The sequence below is a fragment of the Mustela putorius genome, unplaced genomic scaffold (genome assembly GCF_011764305.1).
Source record: "Mustela putorius furo isolate JIRA1106 unplaced genomic scaffold, ASM1176430v1.1 tig00003871_pilon_pilon_pilon, whole genome shotgun sequence".
In the NCBI taxonomy this organism is placed as follows: Eukaryota; Metazoa; Chordata; class Mammalia; order Carnivora; family Mustelidae; genus Mustela; species Mustela putorius.
The window spans coordinates 7,034,166-7,052,822 of record NW_025422023.1 but is presented as its reverse complement, the minus strand read 5'-3'; the positions used below and the strand labels follow the sequence as shown (position 1 = coordinate 7,052,822).

Genomic DNA, 18,657 nt, shown 5'->3' with positions numbered 1-18,657 from the left:
AGGCAGCCTAACTGCCTCGCGCAACCCCTCCAACTTCAGAGCTGAAATCACGTGGGCGCGTCCTAGACCATCTGCCGCGTCCAGCGCAGGCCCCGCCCAGCCCAGGCCCCTTCCAGCTCAAGGCCCGCCCCTCGCGACCAAAGAAGGCCTAGCAAGTCCCGCATTCACGCTCCGCCCCCGGTGCAGGCGGAGGCGGGACCACGCCAGGAGCACGGCCCGCCCACGCCGCGCCCCCAGCGCCAGGCGCACGCCCCCCCCCCACACGTGCCCGGTACCGTGGGTCCCACCCCGGATGTCCGCCCCTAGCCGACTGAGCCCGAGGCCATGGCGAGCCAGGTAGGCCATCCCGTGTCGCGCGACCGACTCCAAGGAAGGAAGGGCTAGAGGGAAAGCGTAAGGTGGAACCGGGCCGCTGACTGTGAGGGGAGCGCGGGTCTCGGCCCGTAGACAGGCACGAGCTGCCGGATCGGAAACGGTGCCTGGGGCGAGCGGTTCTGCGGGAAGGAAGGGAAAGAATCTTTGTTTGATTCCTTACTTGAAAAGATGTTGCTGCTTCTAGGGCAGCGGAGAGCGGGGGCGGGGGTGGTCGGTTTCCTGCTAGAAGTGATTTAGGAGTACTTGTGCTTTGCAAATGCTAAAATAACTAACTTGCCTGGGGTCATAGTTGGCTGGTAGGAGAACCCGTGCGTCTAACCCTTACAATAGTTGTGTTTCATGATCGTAATTCATAATTGAACATAAAAGACTGTATTTGGGGAAGACTGCTAGAGACCTTTCGGTAGTAACATTTTTGAGCATTTAAGGCACCAGAAGTTTATATCCTTTTAATCCTCCCGTGACACTTCTGCGGGGTATTGTCTCCATTTTACAGACCAAAAATTGAGGCTTAAAGGTTTGGCGTGCTTAGTGGTCACTTTAAGGTAGACAAGATTCCGGTCCAAGTCTGTTCCTGTGCAAGAACTATTCTAGGTTCCTGAAATAGGGATTAGACGATAAAGAAAGGCAGAAATATACGAATACCATGAATAATTAAAAGTGATTTGGTGTTTAAATGTTTTGCAAACTTTAGAAATTTTCTAGAAAGATTTAGGACCTTAAATGTTGAAGTTGAGAAGAAACGGTAAACTGTAGACAATCTTTTAGACTTAACAAATTGGCAAGTTGTTTATCCTTATTACCAAGTGCCTTGATTCGAAGAAGGTGAGAAATTATAATCCTGTGATAGTTCAATTGTTGAAGTAGGGCAATTGTCTGTGGATTTGGGGTGGAGCCTTTTCTGCTTAGAATCGTCATTGAAAGGAAAAGGTTAATCTTTCAAACATTCCTGAGATGGAAAGGGGCATAAAAACTTAGATTATAGGTGTTAGATTATAGGTATAGATTATCATGTTGCTTAAATTCTCTAGGATCCATGGCTATTCCAAATTTGACCTTTAGGACTTTGTTCTGAGCTTTAATGATCCATTCAGTTGGAAACAGATTCTAAAACAATGTCTGAATTTTTTGACCATCAGATTTAATATCTACACTTAAATTTTAAAAGCAGTAATTTCCAGCCTCACCAGTTTACCCAAGCCATTCATCTCTCCATATAGTTCAACTCTCCTTTTCCTCCAGGCTTTGTTCTACTGCTACTAATAAGTATTGATTTATTATTACAAAGCTACACAATGCCAAGGACTGTTTTAGGGACTTCGTTTTCAGTTACTTCTCACAATAGCTTTTTGTAATTGTAGGTGTTTTATCACTATTTGTAACTCTTTCTCATCCTTTGGTATCCTAGTTAAAAGTGAAGATTTTTCAAACCCACCAACCAAAGTTAACTCTTTCTGCGCCTTGTGCATTCTGTAGCACTTTATGCCTCTCCCTTTAACTTATACTTGTTGGAATTGTTGACTTTCCAGTCTGTCTCCTGTAAACCCAGCAGTTTGCAACCTTTATTCTGTCAACAGATTTCATAAGCATTATGTGAACTAATCAAAACTTTCCTACAGGGTTGGAGAGGTGGTAAAATAGGTGAGGAAGATTAAGAAGTTCAAACTTCCACTTATAAAATAAAGAAGTCATGGAAATGTGAAGTACACCGTTAAGAATAAAGTCAAGAAAATATTGCAATAACTTTGTATGGTGACAGATGATAGCTAGACCTACTGTGGTGATCATTTCCTTATGTATATAAACATCAAATCACTATGTTGTACACCTGAAACTAATATAATATTCAATGTTAACCATACCTCAATTAAAAAGAAATGTTTAAACTCTCCTCATTACACTTGATTCTCTGGTAAAGGAGGAGTGTACTGACTAGAATTTCTAAGGCAATGCTGTGCTATAGAAATATGATACAAGTCCCATATGTAATTTTTATTTTTCTAGTTGCCACATTAAAATTGGATAAAAATTTAATCCATTATACAGTAATCCACACCACCCCCTGCCCTACCTTATCCACTATTTCAGTTACCCAAAGTCACCTACAGTCCAGAAGCAGGTGATCTTCTTTCTGACCTATTGTCAGAAGGTCACTACTAGCCTAACACTGCATCACAGTGCCTACATCACTCTGTGTCACCTCATGTAGGCATTTTATTGTCTCATATCATCACAAGAAGGTGAAACATAACAGTACAATAAGATATTTTGAGAGACCATATTCATATAACTTATTAGAATTGTTCTACTTTATTATCATTGTTAATCCCTTACTGTGCCTAATTAATAAATTAAACTTTATCACAGGTATATTTGTATAGGAAAAACATAATAATTTCAGATATCCACTGAGAGTCTGAGAATGTATATTCCACAGATAAGGAAGAACTACTGTATTCAAGTTACTATCATGATATATAATTAATTTTTTTAATATTAAAATACTTCTACTTTATTTGTACTAAGTCTTCATAATCTGGGTAACTTTTACACTTATAGTTTGTATCAGTTCAGACTGGCCATTTTCCAGCTCCTCAGTAACACACATGGCAAGTGGCTACTGTATTTGTATAGAACAGCTAAAAGGAGTAGATGTAGTATTTTCAAGTTCCTGCCTTCTGTTACTCCTTATGCTTCTTCCCACTTTGCAGTTTTGCACTAAACCAGTGTCAGCTTAAACCAGCCATAGAGGAATCCTCTAGGGTATATGTTAAGCATTCAGATTCCTTGGATCCTATGCCAGACCTACTAAATCAGATTGTCTTGGAATGTGTATTCTTTTTTTTTTTTTAAGATTTTATTTATTTATTAGAGAGCAGAGTGAGGGAGAGAGCACAAGTGGGGGTGAGGGGCGAAAGGAAAAGGGCAAGCAGATTCCCTGCTGAGCCAGGGGCTGGACATGGACCTCAGTCCCAGGACCCTGAGATCTTGACCTGTGCCCAAGGCAAACACTTAACCCACTGAGCCACCCAGGTGCCCCTGGAATCTGTATTCTTGATGTGCTTCTGCTTATGCATTGTAGAAGGCCATTAAGTATTTGGTTAACAAAACTTCTTTACCAAAAGAGGCTTTTATATCTGACCATGTGGTCTTCTCAATTAAATTTTTTCCATGAACATTATTTATATGAAATCTAACAACATGCAAAATAGTTCTCCCTTTGACTTCGGGGTGTAGAGTTTTTGTGTGTGATATACTTCCTAAGATTAGCATTCCTCAGGACCTAAATTAGCTAATAAGTAGTTCATTATTAGTGCAGGAGGATAAACAATATGCTCTCTATTTTTCCCCATTTCAGGTTATCAAGTGCAAGGCTGCTGTTGCCTGGGAGGCAGGAAAGCCTCTCTCCATAGAGGATGTAGAGGTGGCACCCCCAAAGGCTCATGAAGTTCGAATTAAGGTAATGATACATCTAAGGCCCTGGAAGAGAAGACTTAAAATTAGGTCTCTGGGTAGGTGAATCCTCTGAGGATAAATCCCAAAGGCCAGTGTCAAGGAGAAGGTATCGAAAGTCATCCAACCTTAGAATCACAACATCTTCCTCTTACTTTACCCAGTTCGCTTTTGCAACACTCCTCTCTGTCTTTTTTGCTTTGATGTTGAGCTGAACTCAGCAACCTTCCCCACGGATCCATGGATTATTGCTGCTTACCTTCTGTAGCCTGTGTTTAAGATGAATTTGTAAGATGCTCCCTTTTCTCCTGATCCCATGACTTAAAATGTATGAAGACCTTTGGAAACAGAAGTAGAAATGGTCTTCAGTTGTTAGAAAAGGTTTTAAATAATATTTGGAAAGAGGCTCCTGATTTAACTGGAGCAACAGCCAAGTGAAATCCGCTTGCTTAGAGAGCTTTAAAATGTACTGACCCTTGCAGGCAAGGCCAGGGTTCAGGGGATCAGTCTAGTCCTACTCAGCCTCTACTGTGGCAGAGAAAGGAAGATCCCCGTGGAGAAAAGGCTGTTGCACACGGCAGTCACCTGGATATTTTTAGCATTCTACTGTGTTGTTTTGATGCAAAATTAATACTTTAAAGTAGTGACCACTGAGTAAAACTAACATTCTAGAAAAGTAAGCTTTTTTTGCTTTTTTTTTTTTTTTTTTGCTCTGAATTAGAGTATACCTTCCCCATCTCACCTCCAAACGCTCATGCTCCCAGGGATCAAATACCAAGTGGAGGAGCCTAGGGCCAAGTAACTTTTCAAGATCCTATTCATCTCGGACCCAGGAATCTGAAATCTTACAGGGCTTAGACGTTTTCCCTTAAGTTCAGAAATTAACCTGATTGTGATTTTGCTACTGAAAAAGAAAATGTGTCCTGGGATGTACTAAGATGAGCTGTAGAGCAATAGGAAGCTACTAACAAATAGCAGGTATATAGGTGAGAAACAAAGAAGTATAAACACAAACATTCCACGCTTTTTTTTTTTAAGATTTTATTTATTTGAGAGAGAGAGTGTGTGTGTGCACAAGCAGAAGGAGTGGCAGAGAGAGAGAAAGAAGCAGACTCCCCGCTGAGCAGGGAGCCCAATATGGGGCTGGATGGAGTGTGGCTCAGGATTCGATCCCAAGATCCTGGGATCATGACCTGAGTCAAAGGCAAACGCTCTACCAGCTGAAGCACCTAGGCACTCCTCCCAGATTTCTTTCTTGTGCTTTTAGTGCTTAGAAAGATAAGCTACTTTTTAAAAACCAGCAAGATAGGAATGAAGGATTATTTAAGTAGAAATTGTGTGTGGTTGCTAAGAAGGGAGTCAATTTCACTAAAAGCTCTGAATTTGGGCTCAGAATAAGTAGCCTGTCATATTTCAGAAGTAGGACATATCTCCTTAGAAATCACAATTGTCAGCAGTCAGGAGGATCCCAGCAGTGAAGTTGGCTCCACCTGCTTTGTACACAGGTCATGTTCCTCTCCATATCTGGAGGCACAGGGCCCATAAAGTCACCATGTTTACCTGCTCTTGCTAGCCTGCGCTGGAAAGGAGTCAGAAAAACCGTTTCCTTTGCGTATAAACACACCATTACTTTTATGGATCACTAAAAAATGCTGTCAGTTCTAATTGTTAAGAGGCCATAGATTATAAGCACATGCTGATTTTTAAAGAGGTTAAAATATCAAAGAAATGTGTCTTAGAATCAGTGAAATACGGTATTAAAAATGCCTTGCCTTTGACCTGTATCTCACTCTGAATTGCATGCAAACACACATAAATGCTCTTTAATATCCTGTTAGATTATTGCCACTGCAGTTTGCCACACCGATGCCTATACCCTGAGTGGGGCTGATCCTGAAGGGAGTTTTCCAGTGATCCTAGGACATGAAGGTGCCGGAATTGTGGAAAGTGTTGGTGAAGGAGTTACTAAGGTGAAGGCAGGTAAGGAGGATATTGGAACCACTTGATTTCATAATTTCAACTAATTTCTGCAAGGAAATTATATTTCCAATAAGCTATGCATTGTTTCTTCAAGAACAGATTATCACCTGAGTCATTTGTCAAGCACGATTTTATTCCTTATCTGGGAAGTTCAAACACTGGAGTGTTTTTTCTTTTGGATTTTGCAGACTACTGTTCTTCTGAAACTATTTTTCCCCAAAGCCAGTTTTGACCAATTACGCAAGAATTTTTGAAGGTTCAGCAGTGAATCGGTATTTCAAAGCCCATGACCTTGTTTTCCAGTTAAAATTTTAAGAGCTCCATTTCAATCAAAATTTTGAAAACTTGTACTTCTTGTATAGTCAGTGGTGTCTGAGTGATGTTACGTAGGTTACGTTCTAAGTGAAAGTTGTTAATTTGGAAAGCCATGCGAGTTGACAGGAGTGGGAATTTACAGGGGCTGAGGTATCCATTTAGAAACAGAGGTTCCCTATTCAGGAGAGTGTCTTTGCATTTGTTCCCAGGTGATACTGTCATCCCACTTTACATCCCACAGTGTGGAGAATGCAAATTTTGTCTAAACCCTAAAACAAACCTTTGCCAGAAGATAAGGTTAGTATCTTTGTGATTTTTTTCTTAAAATAATAAGTAATTGTGTGGCACTGTATACAGAATACTCTACCTGCATTTTTTCATTTCAGCCTTATGGCAGCCTTATCGCTCATATCCCCATTTTCATGGATGAGAAAATTAAGACTCAGAAATTAAGCGGTTTACCCAATATAATAACTGTTAGATAAAACAGAATTTTCTGAACCCATTTTCCTTCCATAACACTAGGCTAAATTTGCCAGAATATACATTAAGGAGGGACATGCTTATGAAATTAAATGAAACCATTTAAAGAGCCATTTTATTGTCCATGAGATCCAAGTAATAAAACTCATAGGTTACTAGGAAGACTACGGGAGATAACATAACCCCTTACTACACAGAAAAAGGTGGTTATTTTATTGTAGTAAGGTAGCAGCACTTAACTCTATTTTGAGGCAATTTAAGATCTCCATGTATTCACCTTTTTTTTTCTTCTTCTTGAGGCAGAACATATATAATAAAATATTTAGTCTATAAATCTTAAGTGTACAGCTCCATGAATTGTTATGTATATACACACCTATATCCACCTAGATCAAGATCGAGAACCCTTGCAGCACCCTGTGGAGTCATTCGTATCCCTTCCACGTCAGTACCTGCCTCCCTCAACGGGAACCACTATTCTCATTTCATTTGCTGCAGGACTTCATATAAATAGAATCTCATACAGTGTGCTCTTTTTCTGGTTTCTTTCATTCAGAATGTCAGTGAGATGTATCCAGTTTGCGCTGCCATATTTAGTGAATGTATGCACTACTTTCTCTTGGGTATTTTCCTAAGATTGGAATTGCTAAGTGTAATACCGTGATTTCATTTAGATGACCAAATTTATATTCTCATACGTATTTGGTATTCTGCCATGGTTTCTGGCTCATAGCTACTAAAACCCTTGGAATTTCCTATGATGTGGGCTATGAAGGTGTCTTTATCGTATTATTAAAAATGACCTTTGGAAAACCGTTAGGAAATCTACGAACGGCCTGGCCTTTGGTAGAGGAAAAGGGGCTACTGAGGTTGAATCAGCCAATGGCCAGTGTCAACCATAACTATAATTAAGCTTCCATAAACCCCAAAAGGATGGTTCAGAGAGCTTTGGGGCTAGTGAACACATGAAGACTGGGGAGAGTGACATACCTGGAAAGCATGTGGGAACTCCTCAGTTTTTTCCCATACGTCCTATGCATCTCTTCATCTGGCTGTTGATTTGTATTCTTTATCATATCCTTTAATAACAGAAGTGTTTCCATGAGTTCTGTGAGCTGCTCTGGAGAATTAAAAGAACCTAAGGAGGAAGTCTTTGGAACCTCCAATCTGTAGCCTATGGGTCAGAAGCATAGGTTCCATGGGGCACCTGGGTGGCTCAGTCAGTTGAGCCTCCTACACTTGGTTTTAGCTCAGGTCATGATCTCAGGGTTGTGGGGTCGAGTCCCGTGTCAGGATCTGCACTTGGCACCAAATCTGAGATTCTCTGCCTCTCCCTCTGCTCCTCCCCCAAGTCATGTGCACGCATGCACCTGCACATACTCTCTTCTCTCTCAAATAAAATCTTTTAAAAAAAAGGGGGGGGCCCTTGTAACAACCTGGAGCTTGCAACTGGCTTTTGAAGCAGAGGGTAGGGACAGTCTTACAGGACTGAGTCCTTAATCTATGGAACCTGATGGCTCTCCAGGTAGCTGGTGTCAGAATTGAGTTGAATTCTTGGACCCTGCTGTGTCCAAGAATTGTTCAGTGTTGTGTGTGAGGAAACACACCCCCACACACACATTGGAATTGTGTCCGTGATCTAGAAGATTGAGTCATATATGGAAAATCCATGTGTCATATTTGTTTTCTAGTGCCATTGTTAAAATTAGCTTATATTTTGGGAAACGAGATTCCATTTACTTTATAACAAAAGTCCAATTAGTTTTGGCAAAGCTAGAACCAAAACAAATCTTGTTTTGAAAGATAATTTCAAACACTGTCTAAAAGCTTGGGACCTATCAAGTATAATAAGGATAATGGACTTTTTGTGGCTGTCTGTAACCTTTTAGAGGGACAAATCCTTTCAAAGCATAAAATGTATCCCATGTCCCCTTTTGTTAAAGAAACTCCTCTGGAACAGAAGTGATTTCTTACATTAAGGAAGGCTAAACAAACTTAAGTTGTTCTCTTAAAGATAGAAGTTATTTGTGGTGGAGCTTTGTCACATAGTTTTTTGTTTCTGGTCTTACTTTTCTCTCCAAGGGAATATATTTGCTCTTATGTTTAGAGGCAATCCATTTTCTCTTCATCTATGTATTTGTTTATTCTGTGTATTCCAAAAGATTAGCTTAAGAATGTACATCAAATTATAGTACATTGTTTTTACTAAAAACAACAAATATTTATTAAATAATTTATTAAATTAATTTATTAAATATTTATTAGTATTGTCCCTGTGCCAAGCACAATACTAATGCTTTATGAATGCTCATTTGATTTTTATAACAATCTGTAAGGAAAATACAATTGTTTCTCCATTTTCTAATGAGGAAACTAAGGCACAAAGGTTAATTAACTGGCCCACGATCACACAGGATTTGAACCCAACTGTGTTTGACTTTAGGGCCTGCACTCCTAAGCAGGACATTACATTACCTATCTATTTAGAATGTCAAAAATAACTTTTGACACCATTTATCATACTGGTGGCCTTTGTGAGGTTTTTTTTTTTTTTTTAATCCTTCATTAGTGTTACCAACTACAAAGGCAAAAAAAATTAAAATAAAGAAAAGATAACTTGAATCCTTGAGGACCGTTTTGAAAAAACAAGCCTCCTGAAAGATCTAAATTAGCCAGTGTGGCTATCTATTTTCATCACCTGATCTGCATAATTGCTCATAATCTCTCCTTGTATAGATTCTGGCTTTGGCTCTGTGCTTTCAGAAGTTATATTTGCTCACAGTTTTATGACAGAATTTTAAAATTATTTCATCTGTCGTAAGTTGTATCTGTTAAATTTATTTCAATACCAACAGTAAGATCCAGAAGGATATTGAATGTTGGCAAATGTCTTTCTTAAGTTTCCTTAATAAGGCATTGCTGAAAGGTGCTAAATTATTAACAAATACAATAGAAATTAGACTTTAGGGATCACCTGGGTGACACAGTTGGTTAAGTGTCTGATTTTTGTTTTCAGCTCAGGTAATGATTTCAGGGTCATCCAGTGAGCCCCACATCATGCTCCTGTGCTAAGCACAGAGTCTGCTTGAGTTCTCCCTTTCTCTCTGCCCCTTTTGCTTACGTGTGCACGTGCTTTCTCTGGCACGTTTGTGCTGTCTTCTCTTTCTCTCTGAAAATTTTTTTTTTTTAAATTAGACTTTGGATCATAGCACACATTTCTGTCATATTTAAAATCGATTTTCCTGTGCATTTTGGGAAACCTGATTTTACCCTGCTTTTTTCCTTTTTTATTTTCTTTAGAGTTACTCAGGGGAAAGGATTAATGCCAGATGGTACTAGCAGATTTACTTGCAAAGGAAAGACAATTTTACATTACATGGGAACCAGCACGTTTTCTGAATATACAGTTGTGGCTGATATCTCTGTTGCTAAAATTGATCCTTTAGCACCTTTGGATAAAGTCTGCCTTCTGGGTTGTGGCATTTCAACTGGTTATGGTGCTGCTGTGAACACTGCCAAGGTAAGACATTGACCTGGATTTTAGCTTCTGCTTTCTAATTTGATAAAACAGAGCTTTGCTAAAATAGTGAACTTGGCCTGGTATGTAAGAAACCTAGTGATTTCCTTGACACTTGCACAATGAGTACCTAATAGACTGTCTTTACTATTAGGTGGAGCCTGGCTCTACTTGTGCCGTCTTTGGCCTAGGAGGAGTTGGATTGGCGGCCATCATGGGCTGTAAGGTGGCTGGTGCATCCCGAATCATTGGTGTGGACATCAATAAAGATAAATTTGCAAGGGCCAAGGAATTTGGAGCTTCTGAATGCATTAACCCCCAGGACTTCAGTAAACCCATCCAGGAAGTGCTCATTGAAATGACTGATGGGGGTGTGGACTATTCCTTTGAGTGCATTGGTAATGTAAAAGTCATGGTAGGTATGTTTCACTTTATTCCTTTTTTTCTCTAGCTTTATTATAAGAATAGAGCATAAAATACCCAAAATATTGGCTGATTGACTGTTTATACTATTATAAATTATTATTTTATATTTTATGAATATTATGAATTATTATTATAAGTAAGGCTTCCAGTCAACAGTAGGCTATTAGTTAAATTTTGGGGGAGTTATGTGTGCATTTTCAACTGCACAAGGCAGGGGTGCCCCAATCCCTGTGTGTTGTTCAAGGGTTAGCTGTACATCCACTTCACTAACCTCAAGCAACAGCTTCTCTAAAGCTCAGTTTCCTCTTGTGTAAAATGCAGACAGTAATGACACCTCCTTCACACAGAGTTGATACTCAGCAGGAGTATCACGATTCTCCACCGGCTTCCTTTATTAAAGTCTGTAGAATTTTGAACTAGGATTTATTTTTAAAACTAGACAGCAGGGGGCGCCTGGGTGGCTCAGTCTGTTGAGCATCTGCCTTTGGCTCAGGTTGTGATCCCACAGTCCTGGGAACGAGCCCCATGTCAGGCTCCCTGCTCAGCGGAAAGCCTGCTCCTCCCTCTGCCTGCCGCTCCCCCTGTTTGTGTGTGCTTGCTTGCTCACTCTCTTGCTCACTCTGTCAAATAAATCAAATCTTTAAAAAAAAAAAAAAAACTAGACAGCAAATAAAAGCTTTAAATTCTTTCATTTTGTGTTAATATTTAGCCAGGTTAATAATTTTTTTAAAAATACTGTTGAATGAAATTACATTTACTAAATATTCAGTATGATCATTTTGTTGTGATTTTCTTAAAAAGCTCTGAGGTACCACTCTCTCCCACCAAAGCTATTTTGCTGATATTCTCAGCCAGATGCACTGACCTCTGTGATTTGGTCCTATCTCTGCCTGCAGAGAGCAGCACTGGAGGCCTGCCACAAAGGCTGGGGTGTCAGCGTCGTAGTTGGAGTAGCTGCATCTGGTGAAGAAATCTCCACTCGCCCATTTCAGCTGGTAACAGGCCGCACGTGGAAAGGCACTGCTTTTGGAGGTAATTCAGTGGATGAGCATGTTTTCTCTGTTGTTATCTCCATTGGCATAATTTTAATCCCAAGCTGATTTTTATTTGTTTTGTTTTAACAAGAATTTTCATAGACTACCTTCTCATCACAAGTTGTTGCATAGTTGCTGTAATGGGAGGGTTTCACGTTCATTCAATACTCACCCCAGGGCTGGGGAGATGCTCACCTTCCTGTGAAGCACTAGATCACATTCCGCACACACAGTCAGTATCCTGTTGATGAGGAAATAGTTGGGGGTCAGGCAGGAGTGAGGAGTTGGTTCCAGGATACACAAACAACAGTGTCAGCCACACTGTTACACTCTGGACTTAATTGTTGGCATTTCTACTCCTCTTTCCCAAGTGCAGCTGTCGCTGGATGTGATCATACTTCTGTCTACATAGTACTGACTTCAACAGTAACCAATACAATACTGCAATAAAATACTGGGGTTTTTTAAAAATGTATTTATTTGACAGAGAGAGACAGCGAGAGCAGGAACACAAGCAGGGGGAGTGGGAGAGGGAGAAGCAGGCTTCCTGCCGAGCAGGGAGCCCAATGTAGGGCTCGGTCCCAGGACCCTGGGATCTTGACCTGAGATGAGGGCAAACGCTCAACGACTGAGCCACCCAGGCGCCCCTGAAAATACTATTTAAGACCAAACTTTATAATAGAATTGAAAAGTTGCCAGACTGATCATTTTTCCCTTTTGTGATCCTAAAAAGTACATGGTTGGTTGCAGTTGCCTAACTACTGGTAGAATGCTGAAAAATCATTTCCATCTTTTTCATGGTTGACCAGCTAAGAAGCACAAATCATGCTTTTATATCCCAACAATTATGAATGAATGAAATCTTAAGTTTTTATAGGTTTTTAATACACACACACACATATTCTTACCATTCTTTTAGGAGTGAAAAATCACATAGCATGAGTTTTTAATCTGTATTTAACAGAGTGTCTCTTAAGATCCCCATTGTCCATATTATGTCCACTTGTTTGTAGCCCAGAGGAAAAGATCGGGAAAGTATGAGGAGTTTGGCCAAAGTTTTCTGTCTTTGTACTATAGAATTCATCATAAAAAGATGTCAAGGGGCGCCTGGGTGGTGCAGTCGGCTAAGCGTCTGACTCTTGGTTTCAGCTCAGGTCATGATCTCAGGGTTGTGAGATCAAGCCCCACATTGGGTTTAGCTCAGTTCTGCTTGCAGATTATCTTTCTCCCTCTGCCCTTCTCCTGACTCAGGTGAGCTCCCTCTCTTTCTCTGTCTTGCTGTCTCTCAAAAAAAAAATAATAAAGTCTTAAATAAGGGATTTCTATTAAGAAAAATATATAAAACTGACTAAACTTGCCTTTCCAACTAGATATATGCCTCACTTGAGTATCTTAGAATAGACTTTTAAGGTCACACATCCTCCCAGGGTCTTATCTGCATTTGAAAGGACATTCTGAGCCTGGGAGACTGAGCCTGGGGTTTGATCCTAACCCTAACTGAAGCCTCATCCTCCTGGCACATGCTGATTGGGAAATAAACTGGAGCACTGGGGCCCAATGGTGTTGTTAAAATATGACCCACAGATGAAAATAGAAGTTTTGGTCTAGAGAAGAGTGGTGGTTGTACTTGTCTCCATTACCAGGAGATTTTAAAGGTGAAAGAAGGGGGTGCCTGGCTGGCTCAGTGGGAAGAACATGTGACTCTTGATCTTGGGGTTCAAGCCCCATGTTGGGCATGGAGCCTACAATCAGTCAATATTATACACACACACACACTTTTTTGTTCTTAAAGGACAAAGAAAAAGCCCCATAATTCTTAGGAAAAGAGTAATTGGTAGAAGATATAAAGAGGGAGATTTGGAAAAGGCTCAAAAGTGGTTTGAAACAAGCTACAAAGTGTCCCTAGTTTAAAAGGTGAAGAGGCTTCTTTGTCATTTTATTGCATCTTTCAGTAAAAGTGAAAGACTGAAGCCCCTGATTTTGTTTAAAATCTTAAATAGCTAAAAATTTCCCACTTTTGTTTTGTTTTACAGTTTTCTAGGGTGAGATGCTATCCCTAATTTCATTGCTAAATTTAAAACCAAAGGAATAAAGTCATGTATCACATCAGTTTTATTCTTGCTTGAATTTCAGGATTATAGAACTCGTTCTTTTGTGGACCTAAGTAAATTTGTTGTGAAATATCCAGAGTTCTGTCCAAGGCAGTTTAAAATTTTGTCTCAATTTGCTAAAAACTTAATGAGATTTTAGTAAATCTTAATACAGAAAAAGGAAAATACTCAGAAGGCATTTACTATTTTCTTAACTAAAGACAAACATTAAATTCTTCTTCCTCTCTGCTGATTTTGAAGGTCTTCATTCCCTTTTAATTCATAATAAAATTTATTCTCTTAAATGTCTGTCACCCACTAAGTAATAAGCATACTCTAAAGATTTGTTGGGAGAATTAATAGATGTATGATTTCTTTTAGGATGGAAGAGTGTGGAAAGTGTCCCAAAGTTGGTGTCTGAATATATGTCCAAAAAGATAAAAGTTGATGAATTTGTGACTCATAATCTGTCTTTTAACCAAATTAATGAAGCCTTTGAACTGATGCATGCAGGAAAGAGGTAAGCTTCCTTTTTGGGTATATATTATAAAATGTAGTAATGATTTAGGGTTTATGGAGGGAGGGTTAAAAAAAAGTAGTTTTAGTGGTCTTCAAAGATAGCATTTAAAACCTATTTATTGTTTCCTTCTCTTACAGCATTCGAACTGTTGTAAAGCTTTAAATTCAACAGAGAAAGCTTTAAATTCAGCAGTTCATCCTTGTACCTAAGTCTTGCGGTCCAGCTGGAACAGCCAGACAAACAGGGAGAAGATCTTCCAAGTTCACAGCCTCTTAGACATTCTAGACCTTCTAGGCCTTCTCTACTGTTAATTCTAGAGCAACCTACTTTAGGCAGTATTTTTTGTATAATTCACAAATCTCTAATCAAGGACAAGACTAATAGAGTCATAAATCTGATTTCTCAACTCTCCTTCACATGAATAATTGCCAGCTCATTAAGGAATATCCCAACATAATAAAAATAAGTTCTGCATATGTGTAGATGTTTTCATCTCTCTTTTATGCTGAATTCATTCTCATGGTTCCTGTCCCCATTATCTTCATTCTTTAAAGGAAAGCTAGAGGAAACAGGGTAGTGGTGAGTATCTGAACCTTGCCTTCTTCTGTCCTCAGTAATTTTTGCTTAACTTTTAAGTCTCTGGCCCATTTACTAAAGAACAGATTTCCCTCACCATCAGGGGCAAAGTTAATCAGAACCCAGGTCAGCCTCTGTGAGAGTACATTCTTGAGAACAGATACCATGCCTTGTTCAGACTTACTCTCCCAATTCCCTAGTATGGCATTTGGCCCACAGTGGGCACTAAACTTCATTAAACTACCTTCTGGGCAGAAGGTATGTGTGTGTTGGTGGTAGCTCTATGAACTTTCAAGCATATTAAAAATATATACTGAATTTCACATTTTTCCAATTCTAGATCATATTGCCTTTCCTCTCCAGAGGTTTCTTGTGAAATACCTGCCCACGTCCTTTCTTCACCACCCAGAATTTGGTGTTTTTCACTCTTCATGCATGTTGTTATACTTTATACATATGCATTAACCTTCTAGTCTTTGGTATGGAAAACCTAATACTGTCTCATTCTGCAGCTTTCATTTTTTACTCATTATTGTGTGATGAATCATGTCATGCTGTTTTTAATACTGTGCTATAGTATTCAGTTATATGAAATAACATAATCTACTTGCTGTCTAAATGATGGCATAAAGCAACTTCCAGAGCTGTTTCTGTTTTGCTAACACTGGTGACAACCACTGTACATCCTGCTGATTGTGTTAGTTACTTAGGCCATATAGCTGACCCTTGAACAACATGGGTTTGAACTGCACAGATAACTTACACATGGATTTTTTACATTATGGTACTGCTAATGTATTTCTCTTTAATATTTTTCTCTAGTTTATTTTGTTATAAGAATACCACTTAAAAGACTTCTATAAGAAATATGTTAATCAGCTGTTTCTTAAGGCTTCCAGTTGAAAGTAAGCTGTTAGTCGAGTTTTAGGGGAGTAAGAAGTAATATGTGGATTTTCAAATGCGTGGAGGGTCAGCAGCCCTAACCCCTGTGTTGTTCAAGAGTCAGCTATATATCCTTGGATTAGCGCATCTTAACTTGACTAGAAATTGCCAGATTGTTCCTCAAAATGGCTGAAAACTTTAGCACGTGAGATGGACATGACATGATATTTTGTTGCTTTAGCTGGCTTTCCCCTCAGTTACTAAAGTACTATTATACATTTGTATTTTCTTTTTTGTGAAGTATTCATTCACATACTTTGCTCATTTTTCTGTTGAATTAGTTATCTTTTTCCGAGTAATTTTTAGGAGTTACTATAGATGCCAACCCTTCATCCATCTTATATCTTACTTTAATATATCTTATATTTATTTTTAATAGAGTCAAATATATCAGTCTTTTTGTGGTGCTCTTAGGTAACATTTATGTTTTTTTATCCTAAGCAATATAAAGAAGCAAAAATGATTCATAATCTTCCCATCCAGGTAATCCATTGACATAGAAAAAAATAAAACATAAAAGCAACGTATCCAAGAGTTAGAAAATTCAAATAGAGAAAACTATATAAGAAGAGCAACACTCCCCTCCCACAATACACGTAGTTGGCTGCTGTTAAGTTTATATTATCTTCCCAGAAGTTTCAGTACATATAAGAGCATTGATATATATCCTTTCAGACTACACAAAGCATATTGCAGACTGTCTTTGTATCAACACATTGGATATGCCATGCACATTAATCTCTTCTGGTTGGATTGAACCCATGTGCTTTTTTTATTGTTTTAATACTTTCGATCAATGTGGCTTAATTGCTCCTATAAAAAAGTTGTGTTTCTGAGCACCATCTAGTTGACTGAAAAGTAGAAAAGTGGCAATTATGGTCAGGCCCTCTCCTTTTTGGATCTTTGGTGCATTTGTAGGCAGTGCAACCTAGCTTTTCAGTTTAGCTAGAGGGCTAGAGTACACTAGGGGCCCAATAGTCCCAAACTATTGCCCTGAGAAAACCAAAAGAAGAAATTAAAACTAGCTTCTACCAAAGCTTCAGAAATAGGCTTTTAATCAGGTTTGATATAGCCTAGACTTCCAGAAACCAAGTATATTATTACCTTGAGCAATTGCACTAAGAAAATGGACATGTAGGGTAATAATGGAGAGCTAATAATTCTTTAAAAAGTTTTCTTCCCCATTGCTTTTCTAATACATGAGGTATACACAAATGAGATGGCATTTTTATGTTCCCCAGTGTGAGAAAGTAAAGCCATTTTTAAATATAAAATAATTAACTCCATTTCTTGTAGCTGGCCAATTAGAGAGTTTACTTTTTATTTCTGTCACAGTTAAGTACATACTCCCGAGCCAGCTAATTCAGTTTAAGAAGTAGGAGCATTTCCTGGCTGAGAGCACAATTGTCTATTCAAGGAACTAGTAGAAACAATCAAGTTTATAAGATCCTTATTATAAAGATTCTTGGATCATGGGACTAGAAAGCTTTTTCAGGATCCTTTTAATATATCCTTTTAGGTGGCATCTAGGAAGTTATAGGCTTTAGAAGAAGGTATAGATAAAACATGGCTAAAATCTATTCACTGTGTGCATGTCAGCAAATCTACCCTGGTTGCCCAAAATTAGGAGTCTACCACTTTAGAAGTATTGTTGAGAATTTTTTTTTTTAAGTATCTTAAACTGCTTTCTTGGACAGATATATAATTTTAACACAAATGGCTAACCCATTATATATTTCATGGAAGCTAGCAAAATGTATTTTTAATTTAAGTACCTAAAATTTTACAGTATTAACAACTAATTTTACGGGTTCCTGGGTCGCTCAGTCAATTAAACATCCAACTCTTGGTTTCGGTTGTGATCTCGTGGCTCCTGGGATTGGCCCCCGCATCAGGCTCTACATTCAGCAGGGAGTCTGCCTGAGACTCCCTTCCTCTGCCCTCCCCACCCACTCACACTCACTCTTTCTCTCAAAAAAATAAAATAAAAATAAAAATAACTAAGCATCTTTTTCACTGAAAATTTTTACCATACCTAGCTAATATTTTTCAAATCTTATTTGCATATCCATTTTCAGCATGCTGTGCTATTCTTTTTATTTAACCCTACTAATGTTCACTAGAGTAAGATGTCTAAAGACAGACATGTCTGACTTAGAATAAGTTCTTTATTACATGCAGAAAACTAACCTATAAAGTAGGAACATATAGAATGATGAGGTTTTAGGGGATGGAGGCAGGAAAAAACTTCATTATATCCAGAACAAGTCACAGGGAACCAGTTAATGTGTGTACAAATTAAAACAAACAATGCTCCAAAAAATAAACATAATGCTATTTCCATTTATCCCATTTGAATGCAAAAGTATACATAGCTGGTAATTCTGAAAACGTTTGTTGATTTGGAAACAGAGGGAACATATTTTCCATGCACAGAATTCTTCAGAACATTTTCTGCTTGGCTACCAATCTGCCAGTTACACTGATGATCAAAGTCCTAAAGTAACTGACAGTCCCTTTGGGCCTAGAGTCACTTTGTGACCCGGGAAAAAGACCAACTCTGGATTCAGCCAAATTTATTTCAGTTAATACACAAGATCAGATTTAGAAAAAGTATACTACAAACACATTTGGAAAACATTTTATAAATTATATTTAAAGAGATATTTTGATAATAAATGCATGGAACTAAGGGAATTGTGTCTTTAAAGAAGTAATTACTGGGACGCCTGGGTGGCTCAGTTGGTTGGACAACTGCCTTCGGCTCAGGTCATGATCCTGGAGTCCCGGGATCAAGTCCCGCATCGGACTCCCCAGCTCCATGGGGAGTCTGCTTCTCTCTCTGACCTTCTCCTCGTTCATGCTCTCTCTCACCTTCTCTCTCTCAAGTAAATAAATAAAATCTTTAAAAAAAAAATAAAAAAGTAATTACGAAGCGAACAGGGA

The 18,657-nt window shown here is 38.8% G+C and overlaps 1 protein-coding gene across 1 annotated transcript; it reads left to right on the top strand.

Moving 5' to 3' along the window:
- The first annotated feature begins 204 nt into the window (after window positions 1-204).
- ADH5 (alcohol dehydrogenase 5 (class III), chi polypeptide) lies at window positions 205-14,669 on the top strand. The gene is made up of 9 exons (XM_013054058.2): window positions 205-336; window positions 3,734-3,835; window positions 5,667-5,808; window positions 6,333-6,420; window positions 9,907-10,126; window positions 10,278-10,538; window positions 11,446-11,581; window positions 14,055-14,193; window positions 14,331-14,669. Exons 1-9 carry the CDS (start codon window positions 325-327, stop codon window positions 14,353-14,355), a joined length of 1,125 nt encoding a protein of 374 aa, XP_012909512.1. The 5' UTR covers window positions 205-324; the 3' UTR covers window positions 14,356-14,669.
- Window positions 14,670-18,657: the final 3,988 nt, after the last annotated feature.